The sequence below is a fragment of the Poecilia mexicana genome, unplaced genomic scaffold (genome assembly GCF_051168715.1).
Source record: "Poecilia mexicana isolate PSO_F unplaced genomic scaffold, ASM5116871v1 scaffold_7, whole genome shotgun sequence".
Lineage (NCBI taxonomy): Eukaryota > Metazoa > Chordata > Actinopteri > Cyprinodontiformes > Poeciliidae > Poecilia > Poecilia mexicana.
In genome coordinates, this window is record NW_028263376.1 from 184,989 (window position 1) to 198,007 (window position 13,019).

The window sequence follows — 13,019 nt, forward strand, 5'->3', positions numbered from 1 at the left end:
TTTTTCACATATTTCAGGCATGAATGTTCATGTTCATTTCATGTTATGTCTTCCTTTGAATTTAGTTAAAAGTTTTGAAGTGTGTGAACCTACACTTCAATTTAAATGAGGCAGCAAACATGCTGGCTTGTTTAAATTATGTTTTTACTGTTTGCGTTCTTTTCTGGTCTGCATGTTAAGGATGATGCTACTGAAGTCAGAAGAGAACCATTTCTGACAGCCTCTGAATGCAGATCCAGAGGAGCTGGTGAAGGAACACCTGGTCCGTTAATCTACAAATGTGTTCACTAAAGAGATGATCAGAGTTGCTGTGGATCGGGGTTCCTGTGTATTCCTATCAGATTAAAATTTATTTTAAGAAGTCATTAAATCTCTTCTTCTTTCACTTGGTTACATTTCAAATTTCCAATTTATTTAAAAGGTGCATTTAAAAACAACAAATAGTTGATCATGGATTTAAAAGCATGCATCATACTGCGGCACAATCCCAAACCGACACTAGACATTTAAAATCCAAATTGAGTCACTTTCTGTTGCTGAGGGTCACATAAAGAAGGGGGTCAGGTGTAAACACTAACTTGTGGGATATTTTCAGCTGTTGCCAAAGAAAAAAGGGAATAATTAGTAGGGTGGATTTATAATTTTTTTTTTTGCCTGTGGGTTTTTTGATAACACGTGCATTGCTATGAATATGGATTAGAGCAGGGATAGATGTTTTACAGTAATACAACAAAGATTTTGTGCTGTAAATATGGATGCAAGGCACATCTTTGACTTATTTTATTTTCTTTTTTGTCAAAGGATGAGGGAGTTCAAATGATCATGGCAGACACTGTTTGGAATTATCATTCGAGCAGAAGGTGCAGAGCTTGGAGATAACCATGTGGTGATTGTCCTTGAAATGACGAACAACTTAAGCAATATAGTAAAGACGGGGCTACATTTGCCAGTATCAGAGTTCGACAGATCTGTGCACTGCTTTTCAAGGTCCACTTCATGGAAACTTAATGACAGCGGTAGGCTAAATTATGTTTATATTTCTAACTTTTAAGTTGACTGGCAATTTATTAAAATCATCTCATCTCATCTCAAGAAAAGATTGTATGCAATGTTCATGTGTTCGTTCATAAAAATGATGTTCAGATTTAATTAAATTTTGAGTTTGAAAGGAGTAAATCTGTTCATGCAACATAAAGAAATGTATTTATTTACAGCCAAATTTTGTATATAGAGCATTTGCCTTTCAGTCAAGTCTGATACAAAGCTACAGAGCTTAAAAACAGAAAGAAAGACGTTTAACCACTAGAGACACAATGAAATGATCCAAATAATACTAATAATAATATAAAAAAAACAGCTAACGCAAGTAATTACAGGTAGTAAAACCGTGAGGCTTTGGAAGTGGGAGAAAATAAATTATAGAAGATGAAGAACTGTGGCAGCTCTGATTGATAGTGAGGAAACACTGGAGAAATATTTCTATTGTCAAAGATTCATTTTATAAAAACAGTAACGTCCACATAGTAAACACGCCAAATGCATACAACAAAAAACTCTAGAATAGTATTAATGAATTAGTGATTATAAATAAATATTTTCAAAGTTGCAAAAACAGAAATAAAATAGAAACCAAATACAGATGAACAAACTGCTATGGCACCGTCCTGCTAGCAACAACTAGAGTCAAACAAGGAAATGATCCAGCTCAGACATCCCAGGATGCTGACATTCCTGTCCTGAGGTTTAATACATTGGTGTTAATATGGTGCTGAGATGATCCCCTTATTTAGATGAAATGGATCATAAGGAAGAGGAAGGGATGGTCTCTTCATAGGGCTCCAAACAAAATAAGTCCAGCTTGAGGTCCTTGTGTGAACGTATCCTTTCCAAGCTAACAGGCGAAATGGAAAACATGGTTAGTAGTGATCTGGACAAACTGTGTCCAAAATATCTCACGTCTTTCTACTCAGTGGAAATGACTTATAATAGTTTACATTCTAGATATATACTATATTACATTACAGGAATTTGAGCCTATATTTTACTCAACATTTCATAGAAAAATACTACTAACTGAAGAGGCTCTGAACCATTTAGAGCCTTTTTATGTGGCTTTCTGGGTGAATAATACAGAGAACACTGACATAGTTCAGAATTGGATGTGCACGATGTTGACAAAAGTATACACTCATCTCCCTTCACACACACACACACACACACATACACACACACCCCCACACACACACACACACATGCATACACACAAAGCTGAGCAACATCCTAATCCAGTGTTTCTCAACCCTGGTCCTCACTGCCCTCCTGTCCTGCATGTTTTAGGTATTTCCCTTCTGCCACACATCTGAGTTGTATCTCTGGGCGAATAACAGGCTTCTTCAGTTTTTGATGGTCATGCAATCATTTGAATCAGCTGCTGTGGAATAGAGGCACATCTAAAACATGCAGAGCAGGGGGGTGGTGAGGACTAGGGTTGAGAAACACTGATCTAATCTCAATCCAGGTGGTTACATATGATGTGAGCAAACCGGTAAAGTTCTTCTACCCCAAAACTTACTCATCTATGTTATGGAACCTGCTTTGTGCACTGGGGCACAGTCATGTGAGAACAGGAACATTTTCAAACTGTTCCCACAAGGATGGGAGTTTGAAATAGTAAAAAAAAATGCCTTGGTGTGATGAAGCATTAGGAGTTAAACAAATGGGCTGAGTCTGGCTTCTGGTGAACGCTCCCAAATAATGAATCCCACCCCGCCTTCATGTACAACTCAAACACTGCTGACAGATAAGAGCTGTTGTCCTGACTTCTAACAAACCCCGTTGTTGGGACATCAACATTTTCACATCAGTGAGAACGCGATGCAGCTTCCGCAGAGTAAAACATAAAAAGCAGGACTAAATCACAAAACAGCATTTAATACAGAAAACGAATTCAACAATCCAACAAGAAATTAAATTAAATTCTGAGTGCATAAGTAGACAATCTCCTGTTACAATTAGAGGATAGTAATTTGAAACAGTTATTCTGTTCACCAACAACCTGTTTGTTTGACCCTTTATTGTCCTCCATCTTCTTCCTAAAGACAGAAGATGAAATAGACTATATGCCAAGTGTGCTGGGTTGTTTGATTTTTACTTTTCTTTCCTCAGACAAAAGAAATATAGAGTTCATTGGAGTTGGAGAGGGAGCAGTTAATTTATTGGCAGTGGTAATAGCTCTTTGGAGGACCTGTTTCTTTGGGCGTTGGCAGCTAGAATATGTGAAGACACTCTCAAAGCAGATGCAAAGGACCAGAAGAAGCTCTTGGGAGAGGTGGTTTGTCTTCCAGAGTTCAGGGAGGAAAGCTTTACTGCATTTTTTTAAAATACTTTTGAGGCAGGATTTGGAACCCTAGACAACATGTCCACACTGGTCTAGAGTCCAGCAGACAACACGTAATGTCTGGAAGTAGTGTACAGGTGGTATCCTATCATGGTACCACGTTCAAATTCACTTCATGCACAAGTTCCTTCTGAGAGCACCCTATTTGTTCAGCCTCAGTGCTGGATTTCATCAACCTGTAGCAATGAGAATCACTGGAGAGCCTGAATTGGTCGATTTGGACAAGGAAGTGAATACTTTCAGCAACATTATGTCTTTGCAAATGAACACCTCATTTTAATGATTTCATTTACCTTGACAGTTTGTCCAGGGTCAGGAGCTCATCCAGGCACAGATGATTGATGAGAGCCAAACCATAACAGTCTCCTAGCACATTGACCACGGTAGTGAAATGGTCTCTGAAGAGCACATAAGAGGAGAATAAATATGCGGCCAGACTCAACTTTGTTTTTCTCGAAGGTTTTCTGTCCCTCACTCTACAACAACCAGATGCACCAGGTCTCCAGAATCAATCATTGCTACACAGGTTCTCCCCACGAGTAGAAAACTCAAGACTCGTTTTCCATGCAAACAAAAACGAGTCTTTTCGTTTGCAGAAAAAAACCGAATAGAGTTGTTTGTGCATCTCTATTCAGTCTCAATGAGTCCTTTTGCTGCTGTTCTAGCTGCAGCTTGTTGGGCTATGCCCTGGACGAAAATAACTGCAAGCTTTCTGATAGCAGACAAGTGTAACTCCATCCAAAATGACTACATGAGTTGATGGTTAACCACATACGCTGTGTGCACAATTACTAAGCAAGTTGTAGTTTTTAGGATTAATTTCATTATTGAACAGCTACAGAACTCTCGGTCAATCCAACCCGTTTGAGAAGGGCCCACAAGCTCTTTATGCAGTATAGGTCTGGTGAGGAAGGGGGCCACTTCATTATTCTTTCATCTTTAAGATCTTTACCGGCTAGTCACATAGTGGAGTACTTTGATGCATGTGACGGAGCATTGACCTGCATAAAAATCACGGTCTTCTTGAAAGATGCAGACTTTTTCCTGAATCTCTGCTTGAAGAAAGAATCTTCTAAACACTGGCAGTAGGTTTGGGAATTGATTTTGAATCCATCTTCAACCCGAAAAGGTCCAACTGGCTCATCTTTAATAATAGCAACCCATACCAGTACCCTGCCTTTACCTTCCTGGCGTCTGATGTGAAGTCTGTTTTCAGATATGTCTTGGTCCAGTCTTGATGTTTCAACTTATGTGTCCCGTTCAGCGGTGGTCGGGTTTCAGCCGTCCTTACCTTGGCCATGTCTCTGAGCTCTGATCATCTTGTACCTCCAGGCCCTCCAGGCAGGTTGCAGTTCTGGAACATGACAGCACTGGAAGATAACGGGATCCCAGTAGCTTCACGTTTGATTCTTCTCAAATCTTTCTTAATTAATTTACTCCTTTTTTTTCTCAACATGTTTCTCGCGTCCTTTTGACTATTTGCAGCAAAATATTGGATGGCTCCGTGATCACGGCCCAATATCTTAGCAGTTTCAAGAGTGCTGCATCCTTATGAAAGACTTTTTACAATTTTGAACTTTTCAGAGTCGCTTAAATCTCTTTTTTGGCTCTTTTTGCTTGAGGAAAAGAAGCTGCCCAATAATTATACACACCTTGATAAAGGGTGTTGATCTCCTTAGGCCCACACTCGCTCATTAAACAAATGCACACCAGCTGACATGTTTATATTCCAAAAGCATTCAAGATTGTACAGCTTGGAATTGGAAAATATCCATAAAAATGATGATATGGTCAAAACTAAAACTTGCCTAATAATTGTGCACACAGCGTAGTAGGTGATGAGTATCAAGTTAAACTTACAGAAACCACTCGAAGACCAGAAGAAGGGTGGCATCATGTGCAGGCAGTCCCACAGCCGTCAAAATTAGGATAGTGGTTGCAGATCCCGTTGCTGGAACACCTACGGCTCCAAAGCTTGAAATGCAACTGGTCAAGCTGCAAACCAAGCACAATCTCCATGAGCATTTCTGTCTCAACTTCAACATACAACTGTATCCCTCTTAAGAATGCCAGCATGCAACTTTTCTCAGTTCCAGGTACTTCTAGGAAGAAGCTTACCCAATGGTGATGATCTGGCTGACGTCCAAAATGATGTCACTTGTCTGGGCAATAAAGATGACAGCGACCACTTCATACAGCGCCATGCCGTTCATGTTGATGCTGTTGACTATTGGCAACACTAGCCGGCAGAGTCTCGTATTGACCTTCACATTCTGTTCACAGCAGTCAATGGTGACAGGCATAGTGGCGGCACTTTGGCAGAAAGCACATCCTTTATTGGTAAACCGTTTGTATGGGGAAACTACAAAAGTGTCGCACTCTGACAACAAACAAACAGAACATTTCACCTGGACGCCATGATCACTGAGGTAAACAAAGCCCTGGAAACCTGGATGAAGATGAGAAAGGGGTTCCGTTTGGTGAACACGAAGTAAATCAATGGAAGAACAAGAAAGGAGTGGATTGCAAGTCTGAAAGAGACAACAAAGTCATGCTCACTGTTAAAGTCATTCAACGAAAAAAATATTCACTCGCCTTCAACTTTGACACTTTTTGGCAGTTCAATGTGTTTGGGGAGATTTTATATGATATACTAACACACAGTAGTGTGAAGTGTAAGGAAAATGATGCATGGTTGCACAGCAACATCTATGAAGATGTTTGTGCATCTCTATTCAGTCTCAATGAGTCCTTTTGCTGCAGTTCCAGCTGCAGCCTGTTGGGTTGTGTCTCCACCAGCTTTACGCTTTCATAGAAACAACACTTGCACAAACAAATAGCGCCAGCTCAGTCAGACTGGATGTTGCATGTGAACACAAAGCTTTCTACAGATTGGATATAGGTTTGAACTTTTACTATGCCATGAATACGTTTTTATCTAGATCCTTGAAAGTTGTCTTTAGAGTCGTGCTGAAGGAAGATGAGTTTCTTTGTCTCTGTGCAGGTTCCTCCAGCTTTCCCCCAGTGTTAATATTCATTCAAATGTTTTCACACAATGTATTTACAATTCCACGTCTTCTGTGGTATTGCATTAGGATGTTTTCTATTATGAGTGCACACATTTAGTCAACCCCTTACGTATATTTGTATTACTAATTATTTTTTGTTTTGCTGAGTTTTAAAGGACTCGTGGGGGAGAGGACTGGGTTGGAAAGAAGCCAGGAAGTGGATCAGTCCATCAGGCTGCTGGAAGCAGAGAGGCAGATGCTGAAGAATCTACCTCTCTCTCTACTAATAGCACAATTGCTAAAACATATTTGGTGTTAGGTTGTTTTATTTTTTTACATTTGTATTGTAGTCAAAATGTGTTGGTTTGAATTAGCTGTTTATGTTTATGCATTTTGTTTATATTTATGTCTGTGTCTCCTTCCCCAACTCCTCCTCGTTTGTGTAGGCTAGTCTTTGTGTATAAATTTCCCTGTGTGTTCATTGGTTTGTTATCCTGAGTTAGGCTTGCATTATTTGATATTTTCTTTTGGGTTCATTTTTCTAAATTTTTGAGATTTGCTTTTTAAGGGCTTTTGTTTTAGAAAACTAAATAAAGAATTGGTTGGACTGTAACGATCTTCATGATGCCGTTTGTTCACCAGCAAACATGACAAACCTCTTAGGACCAGAACTTCTGGAGCAAGCTGCTTTAAACTGGACTGAAAATGATCATAAGAACTGATCTTTGCTGTGTATTCATCCTCTGAGCATAAAGAAGGAGTAGGAGTGGTACTGCACTGTTCTGTAAATACATTCAAAGCAATTTCTCTCCTTTTTATGTAGAGTTCAGTGGTGTCACCTCAGGAGCAGTGGAAACAAAGCTGAAATAGACAAGGTGGACATACCCCAGAAAAATTACCCCTGTAAGTCTGACAAGTTTAATGATAGCTCTCCAGTCTTTAACAGCCAACACGTGCTCCACGACCAGGAACAAAAGGCCGATTGGCAAGTACCTGAAACAAAGAACAGTCAAAAAATTAAAAAAAGGTTAAAGAAAATGGGTGTTCCAAAATTATTTCAACTCCCTGTTTGTTAATAATTAAAAAAACAAAAACAAAAACAAAAAAAACAGCTTCCTTATGCAAACTGGAATCACATCTCAGAGGTATGGTCCCAGTGATTTGCCCTTGTGTCTGACCTGAACTAATTAAGATCATTTTTTTGAATATTAAAAATGAACCTAATTTGGTAAAAGAGAGAAATGATGCAGTGCTTGATCTTACCACAGGATCCAGTTGAATATGATTTTTATTGCAGTGTTGACGCTTTTAATGAACGTCACGGTGACTTTGGCCTGGCCTCCCACATTGCTTAACAAGATGCCAATGGCAAAAGACCAGATGATCAGTCCTAGCATGTTGGTACCAGCGACATAGCCGCCCTTCAGTCGCGTCTCAATGCCATTGTGCACCTAGAAACACAAATGTGCTGTACCTAACTCTCTAAGAGCAGTTTTATAGGAGTACAGCGCATTGTTGGACAGTACATATCACTTTTTCACAATACGTCACACTAAAGCCATAAACTTTGATGCATTTTATTTGCATTTACTTTGTAAAATACCAATCCAAAGCACTGCATAATTGTGAGATGTAAAATTTACATGTAAAAATCTAAAAAGCATTTGTGTATTTAGCTAAACTTTATGCTGTAACTCCTTCATTAGCCAATGCATATCCAGTTATCCTCAGGTGTGTTTATTTGCCTTTCTTCTGCGGGGACAGGGAAGCTGACGGATGGAGCTATGTCCAGGAAAATTCAGGTTTAGGTTCAGATTTATTCATGTCTTTAATGGGTAATTGATGTTACAGTAAGTATAACAACTAAAAGACAAAGTATCAAAGTTAAAAAATAAAAAACAAAAAACTTATCAAAAAAGACATCAAATATAAATCAATACGTAATAAGAAGAGTACAGCAGTGTCGACCGACAGTTCATACAAACACTAACAATCAGATGCAAGTCCCCCTACCTTGTCTTGCACTAAAAAGAGAAATTGCAGTAGGGACAAAGGAGTGCTTGTACCTGTTACTGTTCATACTAAGAAGTCTGAGCCAGAGGCCAAAAGGCAGAAACTGGAACTCCGCATGTAAAGGGAGAGATTTGTCAGCAAGAATGGCATTAGTTTTCCTTACGATCTGTTTATAGGACAAATTTAGGGTGAAAATGAGGACATTCGCCTTGCAGCAGAACAGCCACATTCAGTCCATATCTACAATGGAATGGTTTAGGTGAAAGCATGACCAGATTATGGCTCCCTGTAGTCAAATCCAGGCTTAAATACAACAGAAAATCTGTGGCAAAATGTGAAAAGTGATGTTCCTCGCTCTTCCCAAAAAAACGTATTGTTGGGTCAGCTGGTTTTGTCTTAACCCACAGGTGTTTTTTCATGGTTGTTTGTCTGTCTGTTCCCCGGTGATGTATACCTCCTCACACCCAATGACCATACAGAAAGGCACGTCTGTCCCTCAGGTGGGGTGAGAACAAGCACCACCTCTCTCTTCACGTTTTAATTTGAAAGAAATTTAAAGCCGTCCACCGTTTTTCTTCCTCTTCACAATAAGGTACCCTTTTGTGTTGGTCTACTGTTTTAAATCTAAACAAAATACAGTGACGTTTGTGGTTGTAATGTGACAACATGTGAAAAAGCTCAAGGGATATAAAGACTTCGGGAAGGTGCTCTAGAAAAAGAGCAAAGATCAGAAGAAAATACTCACTGCTGTTAGATCAAGGGAGAGGTTAGAAGTTTGGATTTTAACCTGAACAATCTGTGTCTTGTACTGCAAGAAAACAAAAAGAAACTTTTTTAAAACTTTCCAAATCAAACATAGAAAGTTGCACAGTGAGTTGTGGAGCTGAATAAAAACATACCTGTTCGTAGAAAGCCTGAACGAAGCTCTCTGGAACCATGTTCCTATGCGAGTCAATGGAGAGTCAGACAAAAAATAAAATAAACTTGCGACCTGTCCAGGGTGGACCCGCTTCTCACCCAGCACCCCTCGCAACCCCACTAGGGATGGGCGTGTTAGATAATGGATGGATGGAACATGAGGATGTTTTTTTTTTCATAATATCAGAATTTCACATAAACCAAGAAAGTTTTAATTTATGATGGTCAGAGATAACAAAAATTTCTATTTTAACTTCTTCAGATCACAGCCTGAATATGCAAACCAGCAATTGTGTATAAACACTTGTCTTCTCACCTAATAAGATCCATGAAAATCACATGCATAGAGGAGGACGGCATATCTGTGTTAATGGTTGTGCCAGTTGTGTGATCCATACCAGGCTCGGTCAGGAGCACAAGGCTCATTCCTGCAACACAAAGTCACAGGCAGTAGGTCAAAACAATTACACAATACAATTACACTATGACTGTTTTGATAAATCTGTTAAAATGTGCTGCCCATTATAAAGTCACCAAGAATTACGGCCAGAATGGTACAGCCACAGATGTACATTGTTGTGTAGACGGCTGTTCTTCCAGGTAATCTGCTGTTTATTCCAATTACTCCTGAGAAAAGAGATCAGAACCAGAAGTTCACCTGGTGCCTGAGCAATGAGCAAGATAACACACAAATGTCTGAACTGATCTTCATCTTTCAACACTTTTTAGCCACAACAAATAAATGGTAAAAATGTCAGATAAGTCTTATATATACAGTCAAGCGTTTTGAGCAACATTGATACAGAATATCCACAAAAGAAGTGAGCATCTTTTACATCTATTTCTCTAACATTTTACAAGTTAACACATAAAGTGTCTGTATTTTTAGCTTGCCTGTAATCACACTTGTCACAATGAGAGGGACAGCAAATAGCTGAAGCACGTTGAAAAGCAAATCTCCTGGGAGTCTGATCCACTCCATTTGAGCTTTCGTTACAGGAACCATAATCCTCACCAAAAACCCAATGCCTAACCCTACGAAGGAAAAATCACAAATATAATAGATATAAGATAAAACATAACATCAAGATGTAAAAACAACCTTACCTTAGATAGACTTCATAACAGTCATGAAAAATAAATGGGGGTGCTTTAACATAAATGGTAAATGATATATTTAGTAGATATGTTTTCTAACATATTAAAGCTTTAATTGGGAGCAATATTGGCCAGAGAGCGCAGAAGACACAAAAAAAACATGTGAAGCTAACCAGAACAACTTCAGTTTAGACGCAATTTTTTTTTTTACCCTTTGTGTGGTGCAACAGGGTGGCACTGATCCAATGTGAGCTTTACAAGATTAATTTACTTTTTTGGTGGTTTCGGGAACTGATGGTCTGACTGAACAACCCTCTGCTTTCCTGCAGCTTGTCTGTGTCATTTGTTCCAGTCCTCGTGAGCGGCACACTAAGACGCCAAAAGGGTTAAATGAAATGGCTTCAACATAAGCAAAACTTAGTGACGGCGTAAGGAGCCATTGGGAGGCCCCCTAAGTGGAAATGTTTTTTTTTTTTTTTTTTTTAGTATTACATTAACAAAAACACATTATATATTATTATAAAGTTGTGATTTTTTTTAATAACATTTGACCATGTAGAAATCATTTTTCATACTGGCAAAAAGAAAAAAATAAACTGCTCTTGGGAGCCCCCTTGTGGCCACCCGAGGCCTCGCTTCACTATGAGCTGCAGTGCAGCATGTTCTTTCTCTCTATGGAACCATTTCATCTTCTTTTATTCTTTTATTTTCAGCAGTTTTTCCACCTATTGCTCTTTCAGTGGCCTTCTTCCCCTGTTACCTGCCAAGTTCTCTTCTTTCTTCTCTTGCCTCATTTTTTTCTTTTTTGCCACCAAACAAGATTTTGTCTCTACTTTTACATCCTCTGTCGTATGCAATTTGCAAGCATTATGAACTTTAAAAACTGCCAATCTAAGAAGGATATAATAAATTGAAATGAGAAATAATGTAGAAAATTCACATAATCAGTGATACGAAGAAGTCTTATTCTCATTGTAACTTTTTTGTTTTGGGATGTCACAAACAGGTATAATTGGGCCAGAAAAAATGATAAGATATCAGAAGATTTGGATTTTCAGTACATTGGTAGGAATAAGTTAAGATGTAATATTGAACAGCTTAAACAGTTTTATTTTGAAGGTTATAAGCGTAAGTGGGCAGTTGATATCTTTCATAAGCCAAAATTACCTTCTTATATTTTATTAATTGATGCCTTTAGTCTTGAGCCATGTGCATCATGGAACAAAGATCTATGTGCGCCCAGTTTAGATCTGGCACTTTGCTTTGGAGACCGGACGTTTCCGTTCAGTCTCAGAGGACGACCGAAGACGTTCTCTGTGTGATTTGGGGGAAACTGAGAGTGAAGCACACCTTTTGTTTTACTGTCCTTTGTACTTGAGTTTGAGAAATGATTTATTTACTAAAACACTTGATGTTTATCCAGATTTCTTTCTTGTATTTAACTGATGGAGACAAAAATGCGTCACTTATGTAAATATTTTGTGTTTCAGTTAGCACAGTTTATTTTGAAGGCCCAGCACCTTAAAAATAGGACACTTTTTATTTCAAGACTATTTATGTGTGTCCACTCGTATATGTATTATTGTGTCCTGTAAGCCCATGTGGGCTGGGCACCTGTGAGAGGGTGCACGACACATATGAAAATAAAGTCTATGAAATAGACTTCATGAAATAAACAATAAGAAATCACAGGATGATCAGAAGTAGAAAAAAAGTTAGTACTTGCCTAAGGCAATCATCAACAGGGTAAAACCCTGAAACAGGCTCTCCTTCAGTATAATCATTTCACGGTGGTCCAGTGAGCTGAGACAGATGGGCCAGTCTATCACAGCCGGTAAAGAGAATCAGTTACCGTTTTGTGGCCAACGCTGTGTAACTGCATGACATTTGTCCCCCTTTTTAAAAAATGCTCTGAAAAAAATGTATTTGGTCTCCATGGGTACCTTGGTAGAATAAATAACATAATACTTTAGAAATATTTTTTTTAAAAATACATTAGATTCTCAGTAATTTGCCGTGCTTGAAAACGAATCACGTTTCCATTGAATCGGTTTGATTGATTCATTTTTGCTCAAACAGTGTTCAAGTGATTTATGACGTTTCTGGTTTAGGAAGATCTTATTGTTCATGTTGGCATCTGAGTTCTGGGATTCCATTTTTTTTTGGAAAATGCAGACAAAGACTTGCATGGTCTCCTTGGATACCTTGATTTTGGTTCAAATATTCTAAGCAATGTTTATAATATATATATTTTTTTTAATGAAAAAGATAATGCATGTACAATGAGCAGATCAGACCCAGAGGATCTGAGTGGTTTGGACGGTTGATACAACAGCAACGGGTCTTTACTGTATTTTGGTGCAAAGCCCTTAAGAGATTTATAAACCAAGAAAAGTATTTTAAGGTTTAGTCTCTGAGCTGAAGATTTTCCCTGTGCTCTCATAATTCTTCTGACCCTGCCACAACAGCTCTAGCTCATGTCTCCTCCACGGCTGGCAACCACACAGCTTCAATCAAATCCTCCTCTTTCAAACACCAATTTACATCTTGGTACTTTACCCCCATCAGAGTCTTGACGTCCCGTC

At 38.7% G+C, this 13,019-nt stretch overlaps 1 protein-coding gene across 1 annotated transcript; it reads right to left on the bottom strand.

The window, feature by feature from the left end:
- Positions 1-271: 271 nt before the first annotated feature.
- On the bottom strand, positions 272-12,434 carry LOC148158198 (excitatory amino acid transporter 3-like). The gene is made up of 13 exons (XM_088006837.1): positions 12,161-12,434; positions 10,231-10,371; positions 9,871-9,963; positions 9,653-9,764; positions 9,318-9,360; positions 9,164-9,226; positions 7,669-7,856; positions 7,291-7,398; positions 5,806-5,928; positions 5,516-5,710; positions 5,258-5,392; positions 3,691-3,795; positions 272-1,891 (listed from the first exon to the last, which is right to left on the bottom strand). The coding sequence occupies exons 1-13, from the start codon at positions 12,216-12,218 to the stop codon at positions 1,801-1,803; spliced, it is 1,455 nt and encodes a 484-aa protein (XP_087862963.1). The 5' UTR covers positions 12,219-12,434; the 3' UTR covers positions 272-1,800.
- Between the last annotated feature and the right edge of the window lie 585 nt (positions 12,435-13,019).

Bases quoted from the DNA above. Each gene is read 5' to 3' on its own strand.
- LOC148158198 (XM_088006837.1), bottom strand. From the start codon at position 12,218: ATGATTATACTGAAGGAGAGCCTGTTTCAGGGTTTTACCCTGTTGATG. The intron at 10,372-12,160 runs GCAAGTACTAAC...TTTCCTTCGTAG, and splicing joins CCTGTTGATGATTGCCTTAG to GGTTAGGCATTGGGTTTTTG. The intron at 9,765-9,870 runs GTGACTTTATAA...TTTGTGTTGCAG, and splicing joins CATTCTGGCCGTAATTCTTG to GAATGAGCCTTGTGCTCCTG.